Here is a 19,915-nt window from a genome sequence, read left to right as displayed (position 1 = left end):
CTGGAACAGGTAGATGCTCAGGATCCTCTGCTGTGAAGACATACGCAAGGGACTAACTCAACTTATCTGCCACCTCCATATCCTCCTTAATAATCCCTTAGACTCCCTCATTGTCTAATGGTCCAACCGCCTCCCTGGCAGGTTACCTGCATCTGATGTACTTAAAGAAGTTTTTTTTATTCCCCTTGATGCTTTTGAGTAAATGTTTGTCAGACTCTCTTTTTGCATCCATTATTGTCACCTTGCATATCATTTTTTTAGAGTTTGTGTTCCTTTCTTTTCTCATCATTTTGGCAGGCCTTCCAGTTTTAGAAGGAAGTCTTCCATTTTATGGCTTTCTTGACTGTACCTGTTATTCATGCTTTGATTCTACGGACCTAGTGATACCTTTCCTCTTGTTTGGTATACCAACTAACTGGGCTTCTTCTTCTTTTTTGTCAACTACGTGCATTATGGAGTGAAGTGACTCTCCCGATTTTCCCTTTCAGTTTTCTTTTCACCATACTCCTCATTTTGTAGAATTTTCCTCTCAAGAAATTCAAACTGTCTGTGATGGACCTCTGTGGTGATTCTCTCCCCGCATGTATGCAGAATTTGATTGCACTATGGTCACTCTTCCCTAAAAGGTCCATTACACTGATATCACGCACCAGATCCTGGGTGCCACTTAGGAATAAGTCCAAGGTCGCCTTCTCTCCGTAACTGTTGTGACCCTACATTTGCAAAACAAATATGTTATTAAACAAATCTTAAGAGGTTTATTTCAGGCTGTGAAATATGCTATAACTTGAACATATGAACTATATTTTTTATAGTATTTGATAATTGGTTATGCTTTAGGAGATTTATTGTGCCATGCAATAGGTGCTGATTGTAACAGTTCTCAGAGCTGGCTCCCCAGATGTTGTTGGACAATGGCTCCCAGTATTCCCAGCCATAATGGCCTTGGCTGTTGTGGCAGAGACTTCTGGGGATCTGAGAACCAATGGAATATACCTTTTGTATTCATTTCTTCAGCTACTTAGGAAGCTGCCATATACTGAGTCAGACCATTGGTCCATCTAGCTCAGTATGGTCTACCCAGACTGGCAGCGGCTTATCCAAGGTTGCAGGCAGGAATCTCTCTCAGCCCTGTCTTGGAGATGCTGCCAGGGAGGGAACTGGGAACCTTCTGCTCTTCCCAGAGCGGCTCCAACCCCGAGGGGAAGATCTTACAGTACTCACACTTCTAGTCTCCCTTTCATATGCAGCCAGGGCAGACCCTGCTTAGCTAAGGGGACAAGTCATGCTTGCTACTACAAGACCAGTTCTTTTTTGGTCTTCATCTATAAACAGTGGGGTGGTTTTTTTAATGCACCCAGGGTGTTCCTGATCTCCTCCCTCCCCCACCAGTGTTGTGGTGCTGCCCTCTTGGTTTTTACCCTTGTCTTTTTAAAAAGCTCCCTTGGAGAACCAATTTCAAAGGCTACCACATTAAAGACACTAGAAACAGAAGGCTCTCCAAGCAATCTGGCAATCCAGGTAACAAACATCTTTCAAACATTATAGCCCCAGGAGTTCAGCCTTTAACATAGAAACCAACGGTAAGCAAAGGATGCCGTTCACTGAACTTCGCCAGCACAGCTTCTGTTCACTTCAGTGGAACCTGTTCACTAGTTCTTGAAGGACTGGACTGAACCCACAGCAATTCAGTGCTGCCAAACTGACAGCATAAGTGGAAGGAAAGACAATTTCATGAAATACTTTAGATCCTTTATTGAGAAACACTTTTCAGACTTTGCAAATGGTTCAATTAAAACCAAGAATCACAAATGAAAATGTTCAGTCAGAAAATATCCTCAGGCTTATGGAAGACATAACTGTCCTGGCGATGAAAAGGAAATCTTGCATATGCAAATCTTAAAAACCAAAAGCTGTTGGACAGTTATTTTGTTGTTGCAAATAAGGCATTTAAAAGATTCACACTGTAGTGTTTTAATGATATATAAGTTGCATTGTGTTGAAATGTGCAGGACAAAGTTATTCACCAAACTGTTAGCACAGCCTTTCTTCAGGAGGGCCCATTTAGCTTCTTTTCCAACCTATAAGAGGAGGAACAGAGGTAGAATGCATTTTGACTCACCTTCACAGACATGTACTCAGTTCAATCCAGCATGATGGATCATCTCCTATTCACATTTGTGGAAGAACCAGGGCATTTTAGGATTGCTTCCAGGTAATTTGGAACAACCACCCTGAGCCATTTTTGGAAGGGCAGTATAGAAATCAAATGAATGAATGAATGAATGAAGTATGTACCAATGTAGATGGGAGAATCAATCCTAATCGGGTACTGAGTTCTAATCAAGAGAAGTGTCCAAATAATTGAGAACACCAAACAGATTGTCTCGTTAAATATACATATTGGTCTTTAAAAGATACGGTGATAAACACTGAACCTGGGAAAATGGCTACAGGCAAACCTTGCTATTCATGGACCCAACATCCACGGTTCCACAGAGCTGCAGATGGGCAACTGACTCCCAGCTTTGGCATATGCAGGGGTGGGTGGGTGCAATTTCCACATATCCACGGTGTCAGGGTGGCTGGCAATAACCTCTGAGGTCATTTCTGGATGCCATTTTGTGGCTTTTTATAACCATTCCACCCTTGCATGAAATCACAGAAAAATGGCAGATTTTTTTTACTGGGGGGTGGGGGTGGGGTGGCACTGAGGGACAGCTGCAGACCTGTGAAGTACGACGGTAGGGCACTCTATTTTGATTTTCGCTGTTACCCTTTTTTGCAGCCTCAGGCACCTAACTCCCCAATTCCCATTGCCCCAATGCCCTGTTATCTGCAGAAATCTGTGGGAACAGAACCCCCACAGGTAAGGGGGCCCACCCTTCCATGTTTCTCCCACATGGAAGGCAGGTTGTCCCTATGCAATCCGAATGGACCCAAACCATACTTGCTAATTGGAACGCCACAACTTCTCTAGGCAGAAGCAGAACAAGATCTGTAGCTGAGAGGGACACTAGGTCACCCATCCTGTTACTGCTGTCAAGCATCAGTAAGACGAGATCCAGAGCTGGGACACTCACCAGTCCCTCCTGGTTTAAGAGGTAGCAGCAACTATGCCCACTTTCTGGGCAGCTTCTTTCTTGGCTTGGTGAGCCTGCAGCACTGCTACAGCCTCCTCCACCTGAGTTGGGAAGCAAATGAGATGTATTACTTCCATTCCCAACCAAACCAGCAAAGAGCAAACCGTGGTTGTGTGCAACAGGGGACAAGAGTGGGGTGCTCAGTTACCTTTGAGCGGAGGGATTCCGGAGACTCCAGCATGTGCAGTAACTCAGAGTTGTCGATTTCTAGCAGCATTCCTGTGATCTTGCCTGCAAGGCTGAGGTGCATAGCTTGGATCAGTGGGAACAAGCGTTCTCCTAGGGAAGCAAAATTCAAGCCAGTCAGAGATAGGGTGCCACTTGAAGGCTCTTCCCACCCTGCCAGACCTAGGAGTACTACCCTCCAGTGCACAGTGATTTGCTCGCTATTTTGATGTTCTGTAGCATGTATGTAACATTCGGCCAAGTTAAGCCTGTGCCATGTTGACTTGGAAAGCTTTTCCAGAACAGAAAATATGCAAGTCAGTCATAATGTTAGTTAGGGCTACCTAAAACCCACACACAAGCTTCTTCTGGTTCTCAAAGGCTTTTCAGAGGAAAGTCTCCATGTAAGCAAACAAACTGCACCTCCAACTTCCAAGAGGGTTGGTGAGAATTTGAGATTAGAATACTAAGCTACGCTGTTCACTGCAATACCTGCCCAGCCCAGATGGCAGAATAAATGTGCTCGTACAAGCTGCCCAAGACACAACATTCGGAGCGTTGGCATCCCCATGAAGTCTCCCAGGACTAGAAAGGACTGGCTTACCCAGCATCTGTTTTTGCTCCTGGGGAGGAGCAGCAGCAAGCATGGAAGCAGTTAAGGGCTCCTGCCCTTGCACATGAACAGCCGGCTGAGGCGCCTGTTAGAGAACAGAGAAACAACCAAAAGAAAAACGTTGGACATTTGAAAGGCTCAAGAACTCAAATTTAGGTTAAAAATGATTAAGGGTGTAGCAGGCAGAAAACCAAACCAAACTGAGTGGGCTGAAGAACAGAGGAATGATGCTCTCCCAACACACCCAGATTTTGAAATGGATGAACTGACAGGAAAGGCTTGAACTAAGATTTTTCCCCACCAGCCAGTTTCACCAGGGCACTTGGGCTCATTCTTCAAGGACAACTGCCATTCACCCCAATGTGCCAGGGCTGGAGGCGGGCTGTGGCTCCCTTTAGGGAGGAGCTCTTTGGGCTCATTCACAGCCATTCTGCACTAGGGTGGGTGGTTTATTTCTGCCCAGACTGCCCCATGTTCATGTCACGAGTAAAAATGGCTGTTTTGGACACTGACACTCTCCACAGATTCAGCCAAGATTAGAGCCACACTGCATTCCTGCACAGGCAAGAAAGACACTGCCACACAAATGCAAGAAGGCAGATTACTGCATTCGAGTAAGAAGACTGTCCTGTGTCAGTGTGAGACAGGACTTGGCTAGGACATTTCTGAGCTCTGAAATAGCATCAAGAGCACACATATCAATTTCCCTAGTAACTACAGTTTAATGCGAGCACTGCCAAATTAACCAGGTTAAGCCCAGGTTACCTGCAAAGGTTGTACAGCTGGGTGTGGGCTGCGGACACTCGAGGCATATTTGTATGGAGGAACTGCCCTGGGAGCTTGAGTTGCTATAGGTGGTCGAGGTGTTAAGTTTGGAGCTGTGGCAGCAACCCCTGTTTTTAATAAAGGAGATGTAGTGGAAGATCAGAAACATACAGAATGAAGTCCAACAGGAAGAAGTATTAGTAAGCTTCCCTAGTGTTGGAAGAAGCAATTACATGTAAACAGCTTCCAATGTAAGCAGAATGGGTTGTATCCCAAGCAATGTAGTTGTGATTGTCCCACTGAAATTGGTCACAATGCCTAATTTTGTATACACCTCAATAGATACCAGCCTGTTGAGCAAATCTATCTGACTGAAGGGCTACTCTTCCTTCTCTTCTTGGAGAGACATCAACCAGATTTCTCTGCAGTCAAAAGACTGTTGGGACCACTGCATCTGAGTTGCTTTTACTGCCACGTGAAAGTACCATATATCCCCAGAAGGAATACCCTGTTAACTGAGCAAAGAGGCACCTTTTAAGTGGTGAATCTCTTATATTTAGCAAGGGGAGAGCAACTGGCCCTGTCCAACAGCATCTCTCCAGTGGCTGTTGCTGGTATCTACTTTATGTTTCTTTTAGATTGTGAGCCCTTTGGGGACAGGGAACCATCTGATTTATGCATTTTTCTATGTAAACCGCTTTAAGAACTTTGGTTGAAAAGCAATATATAAATACCCCCAGTCAAATAGGAAAGATCAAACGTTATATATGTATACACCCCAAAGTATGAAACTGGAGAACGCGGATTCCCTCTAGATATGCCAGCAGAAAACCCTCCAAGGGCAACCACTTACCAACCCTTTGGGTGGCGGTAGGCAGGCCACGTGAAGCCTGAGCATTACCCGCTGGAGTCAGATGGCGCAGTGTTGGTCGAGCTCCCGACTGGCGCATGGCATTGGGCATCCCTTGAAAGCCTGATTAGAAGGTGGAGAAAGAGCACAAAGCTACTGGCCAGTGACACTAGGGCAGTCCTACCACGTGATATGAAGACAGCCAGGCCATCATCGGAGACAGAGTCCCAACAGATAGCTAGAGGAAGAGCATCACAGCGGCTCCCTCATGCTCACCTTGAGGTCTGCCTCCTTGCTGCCAGCGTGGGTTGGGTCTCATCTGAGTCATCTGATTAGGTGCATAGTACGTGGGTCTGCTCTGTGCCTGAGAAGTGGAGAGGCCACATCAAATCAGACATCCCTGAACAAGGCTCTACAGCAACTTTCCATAGGATGTGGAAAGACCACAGTTGTGCTCAATTCACACAGAACAATCTAAAATAAAGCTGATTACCACCTCCTGGCCATATTCAATATTTAATATTAAGCACAGTGGTAAAGACGACTAAACTAATGACAACGGGTACAGCAACCAGCCTCAGAATTGACAATGAAGAGGCTGAAGTGGTGGACAGCTTCTGCCTTTTAGGATTGACTGTTAACAGTAAAGGATCCAGCAGTCAAGAAATGCGCCACAGACTAGCACTTGGTAGAGTTGCCATGAAGGCATTAAAAGGATATTTAAATGCCATGATGTGTCTAGATTTACAAAAATTAGAATCGTTTGGACAATGGTTTTCCCCATGACACTCTATGGGTGAAAGCTGGACTTTGAAGAAGCAAGATAGAAAATACATTGATGCTTTTGAACTTTGGAGTTGGAGAAGACTTTGGAGGAGACCATGGACAGCCAGGAAAACAAACCAATGGATCCTAGAACAAAGCAATCCAGAATTTTCACTCGAGGCACAAATGACCAGACTCAAACTATCATACTTCGGACACATTATGTGAAGACCCAGCTCCCTTGAGAAGGCCATAACGTTGGGGAAAATAGAAGGAAAGAAGAAGAGGACGACGACTAGCAGCAAGGTTGATGGACTCAATTATGACAGCCATAAATGCACCACTGAGACACCTTAAATGCCAAGTTGAAGACAGATAATCCTGGAGAGAATCTTTCTATGTGGTCGCTAAGAGTTGACACCAACTTGACGGCACTTCATCAATCCCTTGGTTAAAAAAAGGAGAGAATCCTGGAAGAAAGGCTCTGAATTCTTAAAAGCAAGTTATACACATGCCAGCCTAGTTTCCCCACAGTTTAGAATTTGGGAGTGCTGAGTGCGCGCAACCCTTGAGGTGCTGCAGGCGATTTCTGGCAGGACCTACCTGAGGCACAGCCGGCACAAAATACCCTCCCGCAGCTGGCTGGAACTGATTGATGATGGCGTTGGCAGGCAGAGCTCTCATCCCAGCGATGCGCTGCATGTATTGGTTGGTGAGGTGGGCCTTGCGCTCCTCCTTCCTCTGTGCCAAGGCGACGTACAGCGGCTTGGAGCCCACGATGCGCCCGTTCATTTCCGTCACAGCTTTGGTGGCTTCCTCCGGGGAGGAAAAGCAGACAAAGCCAAAGCCTTTGCTCCGCCCGTCTTCCAGCATGACCTAGGGAAAGGCCGCTTTTTAGCAGAACACATGGCAAGCCTTATGGCTCTCTGCAGCGATGGGCACTGCTTGGCTGGACCGGACGAGCGCTGTCATGGAGAAGCTGCCCAAGAAGGGAAAGCCACTGAAGCCCCACTGTGATGGAGCTGCTTATGGACCCACACTTGGTAAACTGAGCTCAGTCTCTGCACTGAGGTTGCGATTCAGGAAACTCTTCCCAAACAGAGCATATTAGCACACCACCACTTTTCTGGTAGAAATGGGTCCAAGACTCTCAGCTGCTGCTGCTCCACCCACCCATTCAACCCATCATTCCCTTTAGCCCACACATGTTGGTGACTTTAGCCTTTTTCAACTCAACAAGGCAGACAAACGACCACAGGACCACAGCAGCCTCAAATTATTTTTCTTGAAGTACCTGCTTTGCCCCACTTTTTGGTTTTACACGGAAGTGCTCAATTGAGAGCACAGGAAATTACTCTGCAGATATGCAGCTGCAGCAGCAATCAATTGATAAGCCCTCAATGAAGGAGGAAGGCAACTCAGTGGATTGCCTCGGCTCTCCTTGAGCACCACAAGTCCCCAGACCAAACATTCTTCCTGCAAGGAAAGATTTGTGTGCAGCCTTCTCAGCAGCACCTATAATGGGCATGTCAGAGGTCACACAAATGGCAAAGCTATGTGATTTCCCCTCCCCACTTTGCCTACAGAAGCATCAGAAAGTAGCACGTGCACAATGGATTGGACAGTCCGGTCTGAAGCAGGTTCACACTTGGAAGTGAGTCGCACGAAGTTCAGTAAGCCTGAAAGTCTCTGCCCTTAGTCCCAACAGGTCTTAATAGGTCCAGGACCTCCAAAGATGGATCTCGATTCTATGGCTAAACTTCAACACCATGCTCAACAATGACAAGCTTAGGTTCCCCAACTCCCTTTTATACACAAGGAAAGGAGATTTGCCACTTCAACGCAATCCTGGCTTGATAATCTGGCTTGCTCAAAAACTGCAGAGAGAATTTACCAGGAAATCTCAGTTTCTTTTAAACTAGAATGAAAGCAGCACATTTGCATAATTCTAACCAGCCTTATACCTTGGCACTTGTGATAGACCCAAAAGGAGAGAACTCCTTCCTCAGCTTCTCATCATCAATTGTATCATCAAGGTTCTTAATATATAAATTAACTCCCTGAAAATAAAAAGATATTAGCATGAGATGGCAGTAATGCAGCCAGCACTAACAATTAACCACAAGCAAAGCCACATAATCTTATCTGTTTGCAAAAGAGTAATCTGACCCATTTATGGTCAGCCAGTCATTCATCTTTACAAACACCGCTCCGGGCTCCTTGGAGGAAGAGCGGGATATAAATGTAACCACCACCACCACCACCACCTAGGAATGTCCCATCATCTTCTGTAAGCAAATACACTGAAATGTTGCAGAGTTGTAGAGACAAGTCTCGCTGCAAGAGAAGAGCAACCTGCCTGGATTTACTCTGCATTGCTTTCGCATCACATGTCCCCGAACCTGCACTGTGCAGCAAGGAGCGGGAAAGATTCAGATGCAGCCCCCACTTCTCCAGCTTCCTTCCCACAACTCACATATACTGCTACTATCATCCACAGATAAAATTTAAAAATAACCAAGCCAAATTGGGAGTTGATGAGACCCCTATGGAATGAAAACATCCGTGTACATATAAAGATCAGAGTAATTAAAGACTACATCCACAGTGACAGCATGAAGCAATAACATGTGATTCAGACCTGGTTTTCTTTTTTACCTGATACCGGCTGATTCTCTCCTGTTTTAGTTGCTCAAACTTTCGTTTTAGCTCCGCCTGGCGTTCCACTTTTTTCTGTGCACGACCTACAAATACCATTTTTCCATTGATATCTTTCCCATTCATTTCTTCCACTGCCTGTAAGGTAATTCAGAACAGCAAAGTACCTCTGAGGTGCCAAACTGATCACAAACATTCCTATTCACACTATCAGTTACCTGGGCTAAATATCCTTGAACTCCATATCCTAGGCACTACGTTCCAAAGGATTACCAACGTTTCAACGTGTCAGCAACCCCTGGTAAAAAAACCCAGGGGCTCTTGACTCATCTCTTATCCTTGAATCACAGTCAGATGAGTGCTAATCTAGGAGTTCATAGCTCTCTACAGAACACAAGGATTTGTGAATGACCCGAGGTAGTCAAGCAGAAACACCCAGAAGTTCCTCATTCACACAGACAGGAGTTCAAGAAAACAGTCCTGGAACCACCACTGAGATCTCAACTGTAAACAAGCCCCTTGACAGTCTGCAATCACCTTGCTCTTCACAGAGCTCAGATAGTGGAGCAACCCCCTTCCTGTAAAATATCAGAAATACTTGCATTATATGCGTGTGTACTTAGTCCTTTTAAAAGTTGCTGTAAGTCAAGTGGTAACATGATTATTGTGGGTACTGTGATTTCCCAACATGGTGATTATCTGCATGTCTTCTGGCCTTGTGATAAAGCAGAAAACTTTGAGATTTGTTCAGTACATATTAGCACTAATCACAGGATATCCTCTGAAAATTTTGTTGTGTTATCTGAAGGAGTATCTTGACATAAAATTTGAAAATGATATGCATTTGTTAACAGAAGCCCATTTAAAGATTGCATCCAACTAAAAAATGTATTTCTTTCTGCTTATCAGACTGGTTTTAGAACATGCAACACAGCTGTAATGATGAAACTTCAGTATGAATCCCTATTTTAATAAACAATTTGCACAAAAATTGTCATTTCTAACACTGCAACAATAAGTTTCAGGACAATGTACACCCATATTCTTTGTTTTCAATTATTTAAAATGCAACTTATTAATAAAAGAATTGGTTGAATTACTTTATTCTGTACTGGAAATATAAAATTGCTGCAGGCTTATCTTCCAATCAGTCGCAGGGAACAGGCTAACATCGCATGCCGTGCACTTCATCTGGACAGGCATACCTTGTTGGCTTCTTCGTGCTTTTCAAAGCTCACAAACCCAAAGCCTTTGGACTTCCCAGTGGGGTCCGTCATGACTTTAACGCTGAGAGTCTTACCTGTCACAAGAGGAACAGAGTTAGCAAAGACAGCCTACAAAAAACTTTCAAGGAGAGCTTTCCAAACAACAAACCCACACCTACATCTGCTTTAGGACTCTTTTCAACTACTTTCAGGATGGAAGAAGACTTATGAGATCATCATGTCCGTGTATGTATCCACATGTCCACCCATAATAACTTGTGTTTTCAGTCACATACAAACTGTATAACACCAAACTTTAAAGAACTGCACTGGCTGCCTATGTTTCCAAGCAAAATACAAAGTGCTGGTTATTACCTCTAAAGCCCTCAATGACTGGGTCCAGAGTATTTAAGATAGCACCTGTCATGAACCCTCCCTCCTATGAAGATCATCTGGGGAGGTCCAGTTACACCTACCACCGGCTTGTTTGGTGGCTACTCAAGACCGGGCCTTCTCTGTGGCTGCCCCAGGGCTCTGTAATGCACTCCCTGTTAAATCAGAGTTTCTCCATCTCTGGCTGTTTGTGTGTGTGTGTGTGTGTGTGTGTGTGTGTGTGTGTGTGTGTGTTTAAAACAACCCTAGACACACCTATTTTCTCATGCTTTTAACTGGTTTTATATCATAATAGTTTAAATCATTGTATTCTGTTTCTATATTGTATTTGAACTTATGTACATCACCTAGGGATGCACATCAGGCGGTATAGAAATATAACAAACAGATAGTCTGGGGAGGGGGGCAAGGTCCTAGAGTATCCTAGCAGGGTTATTTTTATTGCAATCCAACATCTTTAAGGAGAGTGGCAGTCACTCACACTATAATCACCAGCAGTGCTCCTAAGGCATGCGTATGTGCATGCACTCAAGATTTTTAAGTTTCCACTCCGTTAATTTTGGATCCTGCTCAGGTTGAATCAGGAACGCCCCACTCTGAACGCTCATGTGCATGCACTGCCTTGATACTGCCACCCAGAGCAGAACTCATTCTGTGCACAGATGAAAAAAAATGGTGAACATTGATCACCACCCATTTAGAACTCTTATGTTTATATTCTGATATAAATCAATTTACCACATTATGAAATTAAAAATCAAATGTAATTAAATTATTGGTTTGAGCTAATCCAAACTGACTATAGACAGTGATTCATTCCACAACACCGACATGGAGTGTTATAAGATTCTCCGTATCCACAGGAGCACTCTGTGGGCTTCCCAGAGGTATCTGGTGGGCCACTGCGTGAAACAGGATGCTGGACTAGAGAGGCCTTCTTGGGCCTGATCCAGCAGGGCTGTTCTTATGAGAGGTTAGCACCATTCATTCTATTCAGACCTCCTTGTTTCATTTTCCATTTGTTAAGATCCCTTTGCTGAGAAGCATTAATCAGACAATCTAACTTATAAACTCCACTCTTCTCGCAACAGCACATCAGGTGCCAGCCATGATGGCTCCAGTGATTACGGCACACCTTCAAGCCCTGCTGCAGGAATATTTACCGTACTTGCTGAAGAGTTCCTTCAGCCGCTCATCATCCATATCATCCCCAAAGTTTTTAATGTAGACATTGGTGAACTCCTTTGCTTTGGCTCCCAATTCTGCCTCACGCTCTTTACGAGATTTGAATCTACCAACAAATCTGGAAGGGGAAAAGAGTGAAAGATATGAGGGGGGGGGGGAAACCTTCTTGTGCAACAGTGGAAAGGCAAAGACTGATTTCAAAGGGAAGAAGAAGGGGGGGGGGACACAAGCAGCAGCAGGATAGGAGGACAGATACAGGAGGGCAAAAGACCAAGCAGCATTGCCTCCTGTCCTGAATTAGAGGTAACAAGCCAAGAACGCCTGCCTAGCTCAGTTCAGCAGGGCGAAGCATAAGACAGTCAACCAGGCCCAGCAGCAGGGAGGTGGCAAGTGAAGGCAGGCTCCTGTGCTGGGGGAGTAGGCTGTGGCTCGGGCAGGGAAACTCACCAGCCCTGAAGTAGAGAGGTAGCAGGCCAAGGCTTGGGCCAGGAGAACCAGCAGCCTTGTGGGTTAATACCGAGATGCATCACGGCTCATGCGGTGGCTGCTGCCGCTTCTGGCTGAGACACTCACACTTTGCGGTCGTTCAGCAGCATGCCGTTCATCTTCTCAATCGCCCGGTCGGCAGCATCCTGTGTCTCAAAGTGCACAAATGCATAGCCCTTCGAGCCGTTCTCATCACACACCACCTGCAAGACAAGTGAGAAGGGCTGAGCAACAGGCACCACCCTCAAGGTGCAAGTTGTGCATTCTGCTTCACCTGCGCCTCAGCTTTACAAGGATCTGAGAGTAAACAAAAAACACTCAGCAGCATCTCTTGCTTTAAGCAAGAGAAAAGAGATCATATTTTAAGCACGATCAAAAGAGCTGCAGTTCAAAGTCCAACTCATTTGTATTTAAGAAAACCATCACCTATAAACCTGAAGAATTTTTAGGAGAAACCTGTCAACCTGGCTCCTGCTGGAACTACAAAAGATGGACAAGAACTTGTGTGGACAACATGAAGACACTTGAGATTTCTCTGTATTAGTCGATTCCTTTTTCTTAGCTTTGCACAATGTAGTTTTACTTGCATACACATTTGGTACCACCATTCTTTCCCCATATTATATGCATTCAAAACAAGACCCAATCAGTCCATGGAACAGTCTGGTCAAAGCAGACATTCTCGGAACTCGGGGAAGGTGCCAATACTCACCTTGCAGGAAAGGATATTCCCAAAAGCTGAGAATGTGTCATAAAGTGCCTTGTTGTCTATGGATTTGTCCAGGTTCTTAATGAAGACATTCCCCACTCCGGATTTCCTCAGAGAAGGGTCCCGCTGAGACCACATGATGCGGATGGGTTTGCCCTTGATCACATCAAAGTTCATGGTGTCCAGGGCGCGCTCAGCTGTGGGTTTAGAGGCAATAAGGAATGAGATTTTACTTGACAACATAGTGAAGTGATCCCCTCTGCATGAGCAGATGTGTCTATGTTGTGCTCATATCAGCCAAGGGAAAGTCCTTATGATTCCCTGCAGGTAATTCAGCAGATATGCAGTTTTACGGCTGGTGGTGACAGATGGTCACATTCCATCTATTGCATATAGTAAACAAGCTTTCCAATGAAAGCTGTCAAAAACTGTTTATACTAAGGAGAAGTTCTATCTTGACCAGTTGAAATAGGCAGGTACAAAAGAAAAATGCTTTTGGACTATCCAAGACCTGCCAATGCCAGGTCGTTGCCAGACAGCAGTAAAAGACTTGCAGCAAAGTAGCACCACCTATTTCCTTTGCAATTAGACATGATTCAGTATCTTTTAATGGTTAAAAATGCTACACCCCGTGCCAGGGAAATCCTACTGGTATCAAAGTAGGAAAGGGGATCCATTGCATTCTAAAGCATCTGCAATGTAGCACATCTCAACTCATACTAATCCTCCTTCAGGATTCTATTTCTGTACAGAGGGGCATATTAAAAGCACGATGACCTATATGTACTCCAGGATCTTGTTCATAAAATTCAGGCGCTTGGGATAGCATCATGCCAAAGAGTATTCTTGACAAGCAGGAAGAAGAGAAATGCACTTATAACATGAGGGAGGAAAATGGAAAACTAGAATGAGAATACGCCCCTCCACATGCTACTCACACATTGTCCCCTCTTTGGAAAGAACAGCACAAGGCATTCATGGTTGCATCTCTGGACAAGAAAGAGCAAGGCTAAGGCAACTCCAATAGCACCACAGTTGTTAACCCAAACCTCACCCACAGCCCTAGAGAGTTGTCTGCCCAAACTTAACTGGAGACTTCTATTCTCTGGCACAGAATATCCAAATGCAAAGTCTCAAACCTTCAATGGAAGTGGAAATGGTTGGGCGGGCAAGGAAGCAGCAACATAATCTTAACCATGCCTTAGAATACAAATCATTATTGATATTCAGCTGCCGTTCATAAAAAGGAAATTGAACGCTCACCACTCTTTCTAGCAATTCATGTCACTGCTTCCTTATGCACAAGGTCATCCCCTGATTACCCAATTTTTCACACACACAGATACAGAAATCCACTATTCTACTAGTCCATGATGAGTGAAAAATGATGCCTGACAAGTAAAAAAAAGTCCTGATGAGCAATGTACCAATATAGTTTGAAGAGTAAAATATTTTGTCTGGCTGATAAACTAAGCCAACATTTCTTATGTGTGTATTATTTATATATCTAGATCTGGGGCTCTTTCCTCTGGGCTTGCTACAGGCCCCTAAAGAAAGCAGCAGCAAAGGCAGCTACACCAGATAGTTGGGGAGCACTTATAAAAATCTCACATCCCCCTCCCCTCCTCTGGCATCTCCAAGATAGGGCTGAGAGACACTCCTGCCCTCAGCCTTGAATAAGCCTCTGCCAGTCTGTGTGTAGACAATATTGAGCTAGACGGACCAAGGGTCTGACTCAGTATATGGCATCTTCCTATGTTCCTATAAGAGCTGGTCTTGTGGTAGCAAGCATGAATTCTCCCCTTTGCTAAGCAGGGTCTGCCCTGGTTTGCATTTGAGTGGGAGACTCCATGTGTGAGCACCACAAGATCTTCCCCTCAGGGGATGGAGCCGCTCTGGGAAGAGCAGAAGGTTCCAAGTCCCCTCCCTGGCAGCATCTCCAAGATAGGGATGATAGAGATTCCTGCCTGCAACCTTGGAGAAGCCGCTGTCAGTCTGTGCAGACAATACTGAGCTAGATACACCAATGGTCTGGCTCTGTAATGGCAGCTTCCTATGTTCCTATCTCTTCTTAGCTGCCCCAGCACCACAGCTTTGAACTGAATCATTTGATTTGTTATAAGTGGCTTTGGAGATCACTTAGATCAAAAAGTGGAATATAAATCTTGAAGACAACATATGACATCTTTAAATGAATCTTGTCTCTTGGCCACTTGCAGGTGTTGCTCCTTCCCAGGTCCACATTTTCCATAAAGCCACACACACAGAGCCTGACAGAACTGCACCACACCAATGCTTGTCCCAAGCAGTAGACAAGGCTGGAACCCACGGTAACAACCTGCAGGTTACGTTGCAGACAGTGGTGGTGGCAGTAGGCTAAAAGCAAAGAGCTCATGTCACCCACAAGTGAGCTGTGGCTGGAATTTTCAAGGACGCCACCCTCTTACTATTCACTTGTTAGTGATCATTTACTAAAAGATGAAAGACACCATTAATTTTAGCTGAGAGAAAGACCCGCTCTCTTCCTTTAACTAAAGGAGTTTCATTTTGAGTGGCACCTCAGCCCTGCTAGTCAAATTTGGCAACATTTATTTATAGCAGGAAGAGGTGCTCCAGAGACATGTGCTGGCAAGGACAGGAGCGCCTAGAACGCCATTTGCAGCTGAGCAGAGTTTTTGCTGACAGAGACCAGCAATCTGAAACAGAAGCATGCAACGAAAAGAGAATTTGGGAGATCCACTAAAGTACTCATTGCCCGGTGAATGTCTGGAGGCCACTTTCAACAGTTTTGATTACTATGGGCAACTTCCTTTTCTTCCAATAGATAGATAACCTGAGGCTTTCTACCTCTGCGTACCTGCTCAAGCACCCTCTGTAGGAATATGAATTGATAGCACATGGTCTCCTTGGAAGTACCCATCATATTTTATCACATGAAGGCAGCAACACTTTTACCATGCTGAATTCATCACTACATCGCAGCATCAGCTAATCCATCTGAATCTATCCCTAGTTCAAGCCTGAACAAATGTTCTTTGGATCTAGGAGCCAGATGATGGACACTTGACAAAATTACCACTTAATTAGAGATGGACACTGTGGAAGGGGAGAGTAGACGGGTTTCTCTTTATCACCTTTACAAGCAACACACTTAGAACAGAAACAAGGCTGCCTGGGACAAATAAAGATTGTATTAAATAACTCTACCTCTGAATATCCTAGTCTAGGCACCACTGTTAAATTTCTAGGCACCATGGCTTCCTGGCACCTGGAATTTGTTAAGCCTTGCTACAGTCAATCCCTAGCATTAAACTTCTGCTTCCTCAAAGATTTCACGTAGACAAAGACAACCTTCTGCTGCACTTTCATATTTAAAGATGCCCAAACAAGAACTATACCCCTCTGCAAGTTTTTCACATTCCCAATGCTCAGTTTCTTGCACTTAGCTTGCAAAATGAATAGCAATTAATCTAGAGACGCATATCCTAGAAGCACAACTGAAATTATTCAAACAGATTTGTACACTGACATACCTCCTATTCCCAAATTTGTAGCTCAACCCTTTAACAAAGTTCTAAACTATAGGTGCTCAGAGTCAGTGTAACACAATGGACAGTTTCTTGAGTTCAGACGTGGGAGACATGTTGAAATCCTTGGTCCAGCCATCATGGAGAGAGTCATGGTGCCTCAGACCAGGGCTGCTCAACTTTGGCCCTTCTACAGATGTTGGCCTACAACTCCCACAATCCTTGGCTATTGGACACTGTGGCTGGGGATTATGGGAGTTGTAGTTCAAAATCATCTGGGGGGGGCCTAAGTTGAGCAGGCCTGGATCAGTCTTCAAGGAGGATTACTTATGTCTCTAAGCTCTTTAGGAGAAGGGCAGGATATAATTAAAAACAGATATATTGGAGCCCTAGATTGATGAGGAAAACATAACAGAAGCACTACTTGTGCCTAACATGGTGTGATGTAGCACAGGTGCAGAGACAGGTTGTACAACCTTTGGCACGCAACAGGACATAAGTTTCCATGGCACCAAAACTCACCATCTGCTGGCTGCTGGAAGTTCACGTAAGCATATCCCAGGGAGCGCCGGGTGATCATATCTCTGCAGACACGGATGGAAAGCACAGGACCCGCTGGGCTGAACTTCTCGTAGAGCATGGCCTCTGTGACATCAGGGTGCAGGTCACCCACATACAGAGATGCCATTGGGTAGCTACTAGCAGCTGTATTCATCTTTCACTCCACAAAGGTTCTACTGCTATCTTTAAAACGTTTTTTAAAATACTTTTTCTTTAAACCCACTAATTTTTAGAGGAAGTTTATGGAGGAGGAGCTAGAAGACTGAATTAACTGTTGCAGATACCCTTTGAATAGAGAATAAGTGGTCGGGCGGGGGGGGGAAGCGGCTAACAGAAAACTGTGGTGCAAACTTCAAACAGAGAACTAGTATTTGAGGAGTAAGACTGCTGAGACTGAACTGCGCAGGTGGAAGACCTGTGCAAAAAATATTTCTGATGCAGACAAAAGTGAAGGCACCCAATATGTTAAGAAAAGCTGTTAAACAGGCTTCAAACACAAAATGTGAGAATTTATTTTTTTACACGTGGAATTGGACATCTCTTCTGCAGGTTCCCCTGGCAAAACATCCAATGGGGGCACTTATTTTCAGTAGCAACCTAATGCTTGAGGATCAGTTAACTTGTTTCACTCTCTCCCAGACTTAAAAAAATAACTCTGAAAAAATAAACTGTATTATTTTTTAAACATCTATCTCTGGGTTGATTTGCCCCCATAAGGTTACATATGCGACATTCGTAGTCATTTGGTGGTTAAGGCCGGGGCAAAAAAGTATCAAGTTTTTGGTGGTTAAAAAGGGCAATTCAAAAAGAGCCGCCGAAAGACACCCAAACACCGACCAGGGCGAAGCCAAGGGCGGAGAAATGGAGTCCGGCGTGGCAGCTAAGGGGGAAAGGGAGTCCGGGCGGGGCGGGAGGCTATGCACGTGGGGACGGGACGCGGGCAGGGGGGGGGCAACGCTCACAAGGGGGGAGGGGCGGGGGAAGCAGCAGAGCCTGATTTGGGGGGCGGGGGGTGAATCCTAGAAACGCGGGGAGGGAGGGCAAGAAATCAAATCAATAGGGGGATGTTGCGGGGGGGGGGCTGAAGGGAGCCCCTGCAAGAAAGGGGGGGAGAAAGAGGCAAGGCGAGCTGAGGGGGGGTCTCAAGGGCCGAGGCGGGCTAGTGAGGAGCCCCCTGGGAGGGGGAGGCGCGGACTGGCAAGAAGGGCGGCGGGGGGGGGGGCGCAAGCAGATTGTCAGACCTGGGATTGGGGTGGGGGGCGCTTGCCGGGCGGGCGAGGCCAGGCCCCGGGGCGCGTCTTGTCTGGTCCGGACAGTGGGCGAGCCGCCCCCCTAGTCTCCTCCTCCTCCTCCTCCTGCAGCTCACATTCCTGGTTCGAGTTTTTTTCTTTTTTCCTTTTTGCTGTTTTTAAGGGTTTTTTTTTCCTTTTTTCCTCCTTTGGAGGGCGGTGTCCTCCTGCCCCTCCCTCCCTTCTGTCCTCCTCCGAGGCTGCCGGCAAAGAGGAGGCGCCGCCGCCCGCCCAGGCCCCTTTATAGGCCGCGCGCGCCAAGGGGCCGCCGCTGCACGCCGAGCCCGCTGCGGAGGGCGCCGCCACCAGGCCAGGCTTGCTGGGCCCGCCGGACGAGGAAAGCAGGCAGCCAGCCCGCGGAAGAGAGGCGCCGGCGGCAGCGGCCAGGGCACCTGCAGCGACCCCCGGCGGCCGGAGGAGTGAGCCGCCGCCGGAGGCGGAGAAGCCCCGCCCGCCCCAGCTCCGGAGAGGCCTCTCTTCCCCCGCCCTTTTCCTGAGGGGGCGGGGCCCCGCGCGCAGAGCCGCCCAATGCAATCCCTCGTCCTCCTCGCTCTCAGGGGGCCCACTGAGACGGGGCGCTCTAGCTGTTGTTGGACTACAACTCCCGTCTCTCCCACCACCCCGCAATTTGCGGCAGCTGGAGCTGGGGAAGATGGGAGTTGCAGTCCAGCAAGAGTCGGCCCCCGTCCAGACTCAGAGGCAGGGGAGGAATGGCTGCTGCCGGCTTCCGTGGCTTCGCCAGGCGGGCGCCCACGAGGCGCAGCTCTCTCCCCCACCCATGCTGCCTGCAAGCTGGCTATTTTTCAGGTAGAGCTGGACAGTTAACCGCACAGCAGCTCTACCTGACACATGGCCGCCAGCCTGCAGGCACCAATATATAAATATTCGTTGTAAGGCTCAGTCTGAGATGGGGTGGGAGAGAGAGGAGCCACCCCAGCTCGGGTGCCACCTCCGTGGCCACCTCCCTCTCTTACACACACACACAGACAGACACAGTCTGTCTCTAGTCGGTGGGGCTTGTGGTTGACCAAGCAAAGTCATTTTGCATAGATTACCCTTATTCATTTATCATATTTCTATACCACCTGCTATGTACCTCTCTAGGCAGTGTACCAAATTTAAAACAATATTAAAATCTTGCACTTCTAGGCAAGTTCAAGATGTTAAATATATGTCGTAGAATAGATTTTTTTCATTAATGCACTTTCAAAAGGGAAGTAAAAGAACAGTGTAACATTTGTAGGATTTCAACTTCAAACATTCATTTTATTGCATAACTAGTTGGGCCGGGCACAGAGCACCTGCGTCTCTGGTTTCGCCTGCCAGCCACCACTGCTGCTTTCTTCCCCCACCTGCTGCTGCCGTTTTCTTGCTCTGCCTGCTGCCGCCATTGCCGTTTTCTCCCCCCGCCTTCCCCGCCACTGTTTTCTCCCGATGGCCTCTGGCGCAGCCGCTTTCCTCTTCCCCTGCTGGCAGCTTGAACTGCTCCCCAATAACTCGCAGGGACTTTGGTTTGGGGTAAATCTAGCCGATATGTGAAGGCACCCCATCCATTCCGGAGGAGATGCGAGTTACAAGCTTCCTGGTACCCTCCAGGCTTC

General features: G+C 46.4%; 1 protein-coding gene and 1 non-coding gene across 5 annotated transcripts; both read right to left on the bottom strand.

The window, feature by feature from the left end:
- Window positions 1-1,740: 1,740 nt before the first annotated feature.
- PABPC4 (poly(A) binding protein cytoplasmic 4) lies at window positions 1,741-18,693 on the bottom strand. 4 transcript variants are annotated; one of them, XM_053267872.1, is made up of 16 exons: window positions 18,267-18,664; window positions 16,987-17,048; window positions 12,941-13,134; window positions 12,316-12,431; window positions 11,721-11,860; window positions 10,165-10,259; window positions 8,960-9,097; window positions 8,266-8,361; window positions 6,905-7,177; window positions 5,813-5,900; window positions 5,540-5,659; window positions 4,687-4,814; window positions 3,913-4,006; window positions 3,292-3,422; window positions 3,084-3,184; window positions 1,741-2,081 (listed from the first exon to the last, which is right to left on the bottom strand). In XM_053267872.1, the coding sequence occupies exons 2-15, from the start codon at window positions 17,042-17,044 to the stop codon at window positions 3,098-3,100; spliced, it is 1,758 nt and encodes a 585-aa protein (XP_053123847.1). In that variant the 5' UTR covers window positions 17,045-17,048; window positions 18,267-18,664; the 3' UTR covers window positions 1,741-2,081; window positions 3,084-3,097. The 4 variants fall into 4 exon arrangements, 2 of the variants coding, with proteins under 2 accessions (XP_053123847.1, XP_053123846.1); XM_053267871.1 differs by having other exon boundaries at window positions 16,987-18,665; XR_008310821.1 differs by lacking the exons at window positions 1,741-2,081; window positions 3,084-3,184; window positions 3,292-3,422; ... (4 more) ...; window positions 6,905-7,177; window positions 8,266-8,361 and having other exon boundaries at window positions 8,962-9,097; window positions 10,060-10,259; window positions 16,987-18,684.
- On the bottom strand, window positions 8,608-8,741 carry LOC128333429 (small nucleolar RNA SNORA55). The gene has a single exon (XR_008310944.1). It is a non-coding gene; the product is annotated as a small nucleolar RNA SNORA55 (small nucleolar RNA).
- Window positions 18,694-19,915: the final 1,222 nt, after the last annotated feature.

Source organism: Hemicordylus capensis, chromosome 7 (assembly GCF_027244095.1).
Source record: "Hemicordylus capensis ecotype Gifberg chromosome 7, rHemCap1.1.pri, whole genome shotgun sequence".
NCBI classification, from domain to species: Eukaryota; Metazoa; Chordata; class Lepidosauria; order Squamata; family Cordylidae; genus Hemicordylus; species Hemicordylus capensis.
The sequence above is the reverse complement of the archived record's forward strand: the minus strand, read 5'-3'. Positions and strand labels throughout refer to the sequence as shown.